We start from the raw sequence: 11,567 nt of genomic DNA on the forward strand, positions 1-11,567 counted from the left end.
GCTGTAAGATCTGAGAAACAGACTCTAGCTACTCTAGGACAGGAATGCTTTCAAAAAGGTTTACCCTAGACAAAGTGCATAAAACTGAGATACATTAATGTTAAAGCCAGTGACACATTTTGATACAGTGTAACAAAACTATAACGCATGCTGCCACTCCTTCAAATGAGATATCTCTACTTCAAAAAATAATTCTTTTGATAAAAATAAATTTGTTTTGGATATCACCATACTCTAGGTTGACTTTTTCATGATCCATCATCTTGTTCTGTTTAATTATTTTGCTTTTCTCTAAATGATTGTTGTAATACATGTAGTTTTATAAGATTTTACTATAAACTACCCACCCATCTTATCTTTAGCTTGAGCTATCCCAAGCCACTGGCTTTGGTAACTCTTAATACAAAATCAAAAGAGACTTGTGTGTGTTTAACTTGCATGATTAACAAGTAGTAAAGATTTTACAAAGACAGATACAGTAGTATGAGTCACAAGGACACATCAACAGCAACTTCATTTGAGTTAATTAGGCAATAATATCTTAGTCACTAGATAATCACTAGGAGGTTCATTATTTCAATTAGTGGTACATACGGCATATGTACTCTTTGTATGCAGCTTTGTATGCAGTAGTATGAGTCAGAAGGACACATCAACAGCAACTTCATTTGAGTTAATTAGGCAATAATATCTTTGTCACTAAATAATCACTAGGAGGTTCATTATTTCAATTAGTGGTACATACGGTATATGTACTCTTTGTATGCAGCTTTGTATGCAGTAGTATGAGTCAGAAGGTCACATCAGCAGCAATTTAATTTGAGTTAATAAGGCAATACTATCTTTGTCACTAAATAATCACTAGGAGGTTCATTATTACAATTAGTGGTACATACGGCATATGCACTCTTTGTATGCAGCTTCGTGTTATGTTATTAAACAGAATATGTACCTTACATACACTTGTGCGTATGTATGAAGTAAAATATCTCTGTACCTGGAAATATGCACTCTTTGTATGCAGCTTTGTGTTGTGTTATTAAACAGAATATGTACCCTACATACACTTGTGCGTATGTATGAAGAAATAATATCTCTGTACCTGGAAATTTTCTCCTCTGAAGTGGCTCCCCAGGAGCTTGTAATGACAAGGCAGAACGATGATCGCGAGGGTAACCAGGAGCTCCAGAACCCTGTGAAAGCCTACGAACAGCTTCTCTTTTCTGTAAGAAGTACATTTACATGCATTAAGGTTGCAAATCATTAAACTTCTCCAGAAGAGAAGGAGAATTAAATCTAAAAAAAAAAAAAACGGTTGCTGGATCTCGTGCTTTATCTCGTGCTGTATCTGGTATCATCTTACTGTTTTAAGAAATATCCGTTTTTAAATACAAAGTACAGAGGTATATACGAGAATAAGGAGTCCATTAGAACGTTCAGTTTCAATTCTCACCTTCTTCAGTCGAATCTGACTCGACATGCTTGAAAAAAGAAGTTCACAGGATCGATTTCCTATTCCAGTGGTTCCGCCGACAGCTTATGACGCTGTGAGATCAACCAACTACGACCAAACAAACAAGATCGACGATGTCTCGAATGGACGGAAGGCGTCCGCCAGTGGGAAAGTAACCTCTCGTTCACTGAAGACTTCATGAAAGCTGCAGGGAATTTCACGGAGCGCCTGTTATGGAGACCGTTTCAAAGGGCCGTTGAAGACATACCCAAAGCCTTGACGACGGTTGAAGCGAAGCCTTTGACGATAAAATAATACTTTACACTAAACAAATGTAACTCATTTTCCACCACACAAAAACTTTTCCCACTCGGGAAGGGGGGGAGAGCTTCAAGAAATATGGCGCCATATTTCATTCTCTTCGTGGGTGAAAATATATTTTCAATTATTGAAACTGCTCCGCGCCAGTTTATAATTTAGTAACGTAAATTGGCCACCACAAAAGAGTAGCAAAGCTAACGTTTCGAGCGTCAGCCCTTCTTCAGAGCGATTGGCGATAAGCTATCGTTCGGACGCGGAGGGGCTAACTACATTCAGGTGATACTGGATTACGACCAGCGGACGTAATAAACAACATACTCGGCTTGGCCGTTATCGGTCGTTAAAAACACTTTTTTATCATTTTTTCCCCATTAATCAGGTTGATTGGTTTGTTTGGGTGGGAGTACGTAAACACTGTTAGAAAATTTTATTTCCTAGACTTTTCAGCCATAATTTGATTAGGGGGGGAGGGATGGGAGATTTGTCATGGGTTCGGCAGCCGACTTTGTATTTAGATAAGGCTAGGTAAATACGGAAAAAGTCTTTTTTTGCTCAAAGTTTAGATGAAACATGTGCTCTGACAAGTTGAAACTATGTACTTTATAATAGTGCGGATAAACGGAGAGAAACCTCAGTAGTGTGCCTCATTTCCGCTCCAAAATTTCTTCGGGTTCATACAAAATTCAAATTTGGAATCGTTGGTCTCAGAAAAACGCAAAAAAAACCCAAGTACCAGACTGCAATAGGGAAAACCGCTACGTTTACATTTAAAAAACAACAGGAAATAAACATCGATGGCGTAGTTTTTAGATTTTCTTTCTGACAAGATATTTGAACTTCCTCGATACTTATCACAATTTATATGCTCTCCTTTAGTCTAGAATATTTCCTTAACACATCGCGAAAAAACCACGGGGTAGTCTGAAGCGGGTGGTTGATAACAAAAACATTGTTATTAGCTATCAGCTATTGAACCATCCCTGTAGGAGGAAACAGCTAATCGGAAAATTGTTGTGAACTATTATGCGCGCGTTTAATTAAACGAAACAAATTATTATGGTTGTATATAAGTTGCAGTTATTAATCGTGATGAACACAGTTGTATACGATGTGAATCGAATGCGTATGCTACAATCCTTCTTCAGGTGATAAGGTCGAATGGATACGCCTGAAGTTGTGCTCTTTGACCGTGTGGAATAACCATGCGGTCAGATGCTAGCGATCGAGACGTCGCGATCCAAAGCTACCCCATCGTGGAAAAAAAAGATTTTAATTATATGCAAATTTTTTATTTTTTCCACTTTCTGCAAAACTTTGATCCACTTAGTCTCACACAGAGGGTTCTCTGGTGTGGATCAAAAAGTAGTTATTTAATATGCATTGAAGAAAATACCTGCTGTGTCTGTTTTACTTTACTAAAAATTCATACTGCGACTTAATTTTGGCGGACAGACCAGACGTCAATAATTTGCATGACAGTATAATTTAGTGTAATCAACTATAAAAATTAGCCAGAAGTTTGCGTTTAATTCAGCTGACAGAAACTCGACTCACACAACGGAAAAAACGATGATGACCTGAAGTTGCCAGTTACGGGGAACGGTCTTGGGTAAGTACAAAAGTTCTTTCTAAAAGATTAATTTTATTTAATATGTATCACAAGAAGACTATGAGAAGTTGAGCCTATGGCTTCATCTTGGATGGTTTTAAATTAGTTTGTCCTTTGTTATGCGGCTGACCAAGGAGGCTTTCTTCAGGAGGCCAAGTCAAATTATTTCAAGGGATATTCTAAAGAAGCCAGTTTAGCAATGTATTAATGAACTACAGACTTAAAGCCTGATTTAACTCACGGCTCTATCGTGAAAAAGTGAAGCTCTCATACGCGATTTCTCTCTCAAAACATGATCCGCTGATGTCAGAACCTCCTTTTGTTAAATTATTCATACGCTTTTGAGAGAAGTGTTGCACCCGCTAGTTTGATACACTAGCTCACACTTGACTTTACTCTTGAGCACGCTACGTTTTGTCACGAGCCATGATTTTTAGGTTCCATCAGTGTTTGCACTTTAAGAGTAAGAAAAAAAAAAACCAAAAGATTTACGACAAAACTCTCAAAAATGTGACTGCAAAAAAATCGCGCGTGCGTTTTGTCAAAGTGAAAATCGCATCCAAGTTTTCAGATTGCGCTATCTGTCTCACATTTTGATAGACTAGTTCATAAAAATTACCAACCCTAATCACCCAAGTAATTACCAATACATCTGACAATGATCTTCATCGGTTTGTGCAAAATGCAATAATAAGGAACAAAGATAAAGAATTGCATTCATTTAGTAAAATGCTTAGAGGACTTTTTGGCTGAATGAGTTCGAGCCGAACTGAATTCTCATTTTTCTGTCGATTATGCGACAAGGATCTACCTACTCACGGTCTCTAAATAGTGACCTGGGTACCAAAATTTACCCTCCTTTACGGTCAAAAAGAAAACTTTCATAGCTGTATTATAGTGAAAGATGAAAAGAAACGAGTTTTGAAAGTCCGACTTTTTCCGAGATATTTTCTCAGAATATAGAGCTAAGAGTTTCGCTGCCGTTTATTTACATTATAACGACGATATCACATTTAGACTTTCGGCCAAAATAGGTCTAAGAAAGTCTGCTGGTGGCATTTGAACTTTTGAGATAAAGCATCCTGTTACCAAGTGACACCACTTGCACACGTTCTGGCCTGTATAAAGTTCCAGTTTCAACGCAGGCTTAGTTTCAAAGTTATTTCTCTCCCAACGATCAGTTTTTTGATCCTCTGAGGGAAAGAAAGACTGCGATACTCACTTAGGCAGGTTCAGCATAGTAGAACTACCTTATGGTTTGTTATCATTATAATAGGATAGAGCAAAACTATTTTGGGAAATTTTCATAAGCGTTGTCAGGGGCGGCGAACTGTGTGCTATTTTAAAGTATAGCGTGAATGTTTGGATCAGGAAAAAGAGCTTCTAATACGTTAGGGAATGAGTCTTAAAGAATTCAGTTACTTTATTATCTAAATATCTGTTTCCAGTTTGCATGCGTTGGGAAGACGACCGTTCTTTGTACTAAGTAAAAACTCTTTCTACCATTGAGGAAATGCATTAATGGAGCTTTGACACTACTATTTGGAAAACTAAGCAAAAGTTTTTGTTTAACCATAGACGAACGCGCCATGGAACTTTTTTCACTCTCCGTGTCTTATTCACCGGTGTCATATCTCATGCACGCCTTTTCACATCAAGCTTTAAATTTCTCGTTTGCGTGTCACATCGCTCTTCATAAGTGTGCGCGATATGTCATACTGCTTGGAACAAAGCCAAACATTAAGTGGCTCTGCAGTTATCGTATTCCCTGTTTTTCTGTAAACGGCCACATATTTGTATCACTGAGCTCTCAAAATTTCAAGTCTAATTATTTCGACTAATTATTATGCTAATAAGCTTCACCGGTACCCGCTGGTTTGATAATGTTGGACTATAATGATAAAAACTTCAGTTCTCTCTTAAACTCGCTCCTTTCTAAGATCAGCCATGGTTTTTAGGTCTCAGCAGTGACTGCACTGAAGAGCAAGAAAAAAATCTAAAGGATAAAGACAGAACTCTCAAGAAAAGTGATTGCAAAGAATTGCCTCTTGTCAAAGTGAAAAAAAACAGACCCAAATTTAGAGACAGAAAAATTATCTGAGGTCTCACATTCTGATATAAAAATGAACATAGAGGTCAATAGCGCATAAACAAGTATGAGGAGTCAAGAGAAAGAGCAACAATCATACTATAGAAGGCTTTTTAGATCGGATTGGACGGGAAATTATTTAGCTTTCGTTCATGACGTAAGGACCAAAATGCGTTCAGCCTTAATGTCATGACCTAGCGAAAAACACATTCACAGTTCTGCCCTATTCCTAACAAGAACAATGTTATAGCTGCGTCAAACGAACGATAGTAAGAAATGAGTTTTGAAAAGCCAAAGAATTCTGAAAATATGTTTTTATTTTAGATAAAACGAAGACTTACATTATGACAATGATATCGTATTTTGAATTTCCAAGAAAACGGAAATTCTGCGAGGATCTCAGGCAAAATGTTCTCAAAGAAAGTCTGCAGGTGGTATTAAAAGAAGTTTCAAAAAGAGCATTGTGTTTCATAGTTTCACCATTTAAGCATGTTGGGGTCGGTAAAGTTCCTCTTTCAATACAAGTCAAGTTTAATTTAAAGTCAATTTGTTTCCAAAGATCTCTTTGTCGATTTTGAAAAGTGAAGGAAGACTGCGATACTCACTCAGTAAGTAGCATAGCATAGTAGAAGTACCTTATGGTTCTATTATCATCATGATAGGATAGAGCTAAACCAAAGATATCATTTTGGGAAATTTTTAATATGCGTTGTCAGGGGCGGTGAACTGTGTGCTATTTTAAAAGTATAGCGTGAATGCTTGGATCAGGAGAAAGAGTGGCTAATACGTTAGAGAACGAGTCTTAGAGGAGTATGTTACTTAGTATTTAGATGTCGGTTTTTTTTTTTTTTTGCATGTATCGGGACGACGACCGTTGCACTTAGTACAAACTACTTCTGCCTTTGAGGAATTGCATTCAAAAAGCTTTGAAAACTTCGTATTGGAAGAAAATAAGTAAAACTTTTGATTAAGCCATAGACAAACGTGCAATGGGACTTTTATAGTACCCATGTCTTATCGACTCTTGCCGTATCTCACGCTTGCTTTTTCACACCAAGCTTATTTGTCGCATGCATGACATATCGCTCGTCATGCGTGTTTGCGATATGTCATACTGCTTGGAAAACAGCCGAACAATAAGTGCCTCTGCAGTTATCGTATTTCCTGCTTTTCTGTGGATATCCTCATATTTGTGCCCTCAAACTTTATGATTTCATTTCAGGTGAGATTATATAACTACAATGGGAGTCCAAGAGTTCTTTCATTTACCAGTTTTCCTCTTCATGTTGGTATTGTTTCATTCAGTTGTTGCTCAGTACCACTGTGATACAAGGGAAGTCTCCATCTTTGGTAAGATGCTTCAAAAACACATTTTTAAAACAATCACTGGAGCAGCACTCGGTGATGTGTGTTTGCGGGAATGTTATCGTGACGTCAGATGCCAAAGCTTTAACTATGTGTTCACCCAAGAAAAGTGTGAGCTGAGTAACCGCACAAAGGAAGCCAGGCCTGAAGATTTTGTACCCAACTCTGAGAGATATTACTTCAGACGATATAGGAAGAGAGGTGAGCATTAAGGCAAAATGATTCAACTAACTGCTATAGAGAGGGAGATATGGCCTTTTTTTCTTCACTTTCTCGTGTTCTTATTTTCTACTCTAGCTATTCTCGGTGCCATTCCCGAACTGCCTGCAGATTCGTGCAAGGAAATCAAGGCCAGTGAAGGTGGACAAGTGGTCAGCGGAAAGTGCTGGCTGAATTTCATCAAACCTGACACTGCTGTGTTGGCTCATTGTGACATGAAAACCGAAGGTAGAGTAAGACAGCTAAACAGGATGGATATGCACTAAAAAGTATTGTGCCTTGCATAAAAGCTAATGGTCAGCTTTTCTGTCAGGTGCAATCCTTTTTTGTTGTTGGTCGTAAGTCTGATCGTTTGTTGAAGGGAACACTTGGAAAAGATTCTTACTATGTCAAAGGAAATTTAGAATTTTTCTTAATCGTATAAGATTTTTTCCTCGGAAACCAGTTATGAAGCAGCAAAGAATTTTTTTGTCAGCCCTTACAGAGCAGATGACTGGCTCTTAATCTAACAGCAGGAAACTAAAATCAACTTAAGTCGCATAACCCATGAATAGGCGCCCGTACATTTCGAAACATGGCGGCGGATTTTTTTTTCAATCTTAACTTTCATCTTGTTTATATATTTCATACCTTACGACAATAGATGACAGCAAGAATTGCATATTCATAGGAATCTATTTTTTTAAAGTAGGATTTGATAAATCTTGACTCGTTTGCATCCTACTAAGTAAGGTGAACTCGTTGTTTATGCCTCGCTTTAATTCCCAGCACCAAGCAACGACTCAATATGTTATTGGAATGATAAACATAGAAACTCTTGGAGAGCCTGCTCGATAAAGCTGTTTGAAACACACACTCCTTGATTTTTTTTTAAAAAGTGACTAACTTGATAAAAGAGGATCTGAACATCAATTTGCTTGAAATTGTGCTTCGTGATCAATGTATATTGTCACTCTAAACCATTTGGATATTCATTGACAGATGCTGACGAATGTAATACCTCCGTTAGTGTTTGTGATGTAAACGCTGACTGCAAAAACACTCTGGGATCGTATCGCTGCTCTTGCAGAGCCGGTTTTTCTGGAGATGGACATACCTGCAAAGGTGAGAAGAAATTTTTAGCAGAAAACGCACAGCTCTCATAAAGCAATGTCGTTACAAGGTGTTATTTCTCTGAGCTTTCTTCGACTATTACTTCATTAGATTTGAAATTACTTTGCGTCAACAATTTATTCTTTATTTAAATTTAAATTTGGAATGATAAACATAGAAACTCTTGGAGAGCCTGCTCGATAAAGCTGTTTGACACTCACACTTTAGGCCTTTTTTTTAATGGTGAATAACTTGATTAAAGAGGATCTGAACAATAATTTGCTTAAAGCTGTGCTTCATGATCAATGTATATTGTCGCTCTAAACGCTTTGCATATTCATTTGCAAGCGAATGTGATATTTCTGTTAGCGTTTGTGATGTGAATTATGTTTAATGTTATCTGGTTTAGGGAATTTTGTGGTTGATTGTCATATTTAGAGTACGAGCAATAGTTCAGAGTTCGCTAATGTAGCAAAGAAACAAAGCAACGTTGGGATAAGAAGGCATTACAATTGAAATGATCGTGCTATTAAATTTGACAATGGTTGATGATGTCGTGTGTTTTAAACATATATCAATTTTGTTTCTGGTTCAGAAGCAAAGATTGGAAGTAAATGTGGGTGAAAAGTGAAAGTTACTGTCTATCATTGTAAATATTGGAAAATCAAGGCAATACTGTCCTAATGAAAACATTGATGATTCCCTCCTTATCAATGAGACAAACGGGAACGAGTTTTGAGTGATGTAACTAAGCCCAGACTGCCACCGTCGTTTCGGATTTCCGCCTGGGTAGATTTTGGTCACGTGCTAGGCAGCGTATAATCAAGAACAAGATAGAATTTCATTTCAGGCCTATTTATCAATATTGTGGTATACAACTTCCGCATTTTAGTACGTAATATTTATTTTGAATCTTCAAATTGTCTTAAAACTTAAAAGAAAATTGTTCTTTAAAAATTCACTGAAAATCGGTAGCCAAAATTTCGTCAGTCGCCGGCACCTTTTGTTGCTTCACACAGAAAAAACACACGATACGAAATGAAATGATCGATTTTGTCCCCAGTCTCACGCCATAACAGAAAAAGCTTTTGAACACCTGTAAACTCCGAGCGCTTCGGAGTAAGTTATATTTTTAATGAATTTTCGGATTGTTTCCAAGTTCAAGGATAGTGAATTGCAATTTTATGAAAAACCAAGGGTGTTGTCTTATTTCAGTGTGAATCCTCGCACGCCTGCCAGTCGCTGGCGTCGCTTGTTGAAACTGAAACGAAAAAAAATAAACCTTTTTAGGATTATCGTTGGCTTCTTTTTCACCCCACCACTATTCTTAGCAACAAAGGTCGCCATTTCGTTTGTTTATTACTCGCCAAAAACTATCAAATGCAATCAAAAGCCTAAAATCCAAAAAAAGTTTACAGGAATTGACCAATCAAGCGAGCGAGCGAGCGAGTGCCATTCTCCATATCATATCTACAACTCGCTCTTGCGCATGCGTGCAATTCACGAGATAGAAAGTATAAAATCGACTCATGTATGTGGCCTACAACATATCTAGCGCGGTACTTATTACTCCTGTCCTACATTGTATGGGTTATTTGTATCAACCTGCTAATTTATATCAACAGATATTGATGAATGTGCCAGCGGTGTTCACAATTGCCACATTTCAGCTTCATGTACAAACACTGTAGGATCATTCAAGTGCTCATGTAACCAGCCCTACATAATAATAATAATAATAATAATAATAAAAGATTTATACCGCGCCAGTATCCTACTGTTCAAAGGCGCCTACAAGAAAAAAAAAAAAAAAAAAAAATAGGGGATGGAAGATCTTGCATTCCTCTCCCATCAGGTACAAAGTCGAGTCAGGTCTTCCAAAGTTGCTGTTCTGATAACTATGCTTTCACGCAGGCATCCGGCTTGAAGTAGATACAAACAACAGGGGGGTAACAAACTTATTACTCAGACAGTAATCAAGCAACTGACAACTCATTTATTTTGCTTCTTTTTCGCGCTCAAGGATTTTTAATACGTCATATCTTTGGATTTCATGTGACGTCATGAAAATCGAAAATCGAAAATCGAAAATAATTAACAACAACCCACTTAAGTGGAGGAGAGTAGTGGTGGATATTTACCAAGCCGTCAAGCGCCGAGGTAAATATCCACCACGTCAACCGACAGTGAATGAAGAATGTTTGATTATAAAATAATTCAAATAATACGCGTGCTCTGATTGGCCATAAAACCATTTTATATGAGCGTATGTAAACACGGTTTTCGTTCCTCCTTCATTAATTATTTTATAAAAGAAATGTAAAATGGTTTCCGTGTTTACATAGCCTGATGTAAACACGCGGGAGGTTGGGAGAACACTCGATAAGCTGGAAACCACTCCGCTTCGCGTCGTGGTTTCTTACGCTTATCTCGTGTTCTCCCAACCTCCCGCGTGTTTACATCAGGCTATAAAACACGGAAACCATTTTACATTTCTTCAATGTCAGACAATATAGCGAATATTAGAAAAAGTGAATAGAACTAGCTAATCACTCTCGAACCAGCCAACCAGCACGCGCGAAGAGCACTATTGACCTAGGTGTCAGCTACTCATGAACAACAGGAAGAGGATAGCTGATGATTAAAAAAGTAATCATGCAACAAACACTACCGCAAAGGGATGTTTGAGACGGATGCCTGTGCGGAAGATCTTCCGCCTTAATTCCAGAGGAAATTATGGCTTTTAACAGTAAACGAAGAAAGTCAAAAGAAGGAAAACTATGACTACTTGAATTGAATTCATGTTGTAACTCTTCGATGTGATTATTCGGCCGTTAAACTGTTTGCGACTGACTTCGTTTGTTTGGTCATGATGGCTGGATATTGTTTTTTCCCCGGAGTCGAAAACGTTAAGATCACTACACCAGGAGATTTTAACCTCTTAACTACTCTAATAAATAGCGCAAAAGTCATATAGTTTATTTAAATCAAATACCAAGGGTTTTGCCTGGTTTGTTTTGATTTTTGGACTTACGTCAACCATTTCTACTCTGTCTATGTTAGAGTGTCAAAACTATCAAAGTCTGACCGGGGGAGACAGAAAGATAACCTATGGCAATCAAAAGACGGTTTGTGACAAGGGTATTCATGGTCGGTATCGTTTTGAAGGAGCAGCAGGCACAAGAATGCCTACTTCATGTCCACCAAAATACCGATGCAACACTCACGCTCCCGGCTGGCTAAATGGTACTCATCCCACGGTGGCTGATGGTCAGGTCACCAGGACAGTTTGCTTCCACTGGGGATCAGACTGTTGCATCTGGTCAAATTCCGTCAAAGTGACAAACTGCAGCGGTTACTATGTTTACTACATAACAAGAACACCCGGATGTTCCCTCCGCTACTGCAGCACAGACTAA

At 38.0% G+C, this 11,567-nt stretch overlaps 1 protein-coding gene and 1 pseudogene across 2 annotated transcripts in view; one reads left to right on the forward strand and one right to left on the reverse strand.

The window, feature by feature from the left end:
• The window catches only part of LOC149052495 (germinal-center associated nuclear protein-like), a 29,621-nt pseudogene extending 27,982 nt beyond the window's left edge, over positions 1-1,639 (reverse strand). The window contains exons 1-2 of the transcript XR_016185789.1: positions 1,454-1,639; positions 1,103-1,223 (exon numbers count right to left, since the gene is read on the reverse strand). The product of XR_016185789.1 is annotated as a germinal-center associated nuclear protein-like (transcript). The remainder of the gene's footprint in view (positions 1-1,102; positions 1,224-1,453) is intronic.
• Positions 1,640-3,285: 1,646 nt separating this feature from the next.
• On the forward strand, positions 3,286-11,567 carry LOC149052496 (uromodulin-like). The gene is made up of 7 exons (XM_089204386.1): positions 3,286-3,383; positions 6,695-7,038; positions 7,135-7,284; positions 8,038-8,160; positions 9,774-9,871; positions 9,967-10,003; positions 11,212-11,567. The coding sequence occupies exons 2-7, from the start codon at positions 6,714-6,716 to the stop codon at positions 11,565-11,567; spliced, it is 1,089 nt and encodes a 362-aa protein (XP_089060512.1). The 5' UTR covers positions 3,286-3,383; positions 6,695-6,713.

The sequence above is a fragment of the Pocillopora damicornis genome, chromosome 1, assembly GCF_964200805.1.
Source record: "Pocillopora damicornis chromosome 1, jaPocDami1.2, whole genome shotgun sequence".
Taxonomy (NCBI): domain Eukaryota; kingdom Metazoa; phylum Cnidaria; class Anthozoa; order Scleractinia; family Pocilloporidae; genus Pocillopora; species Pocillopora damicornis.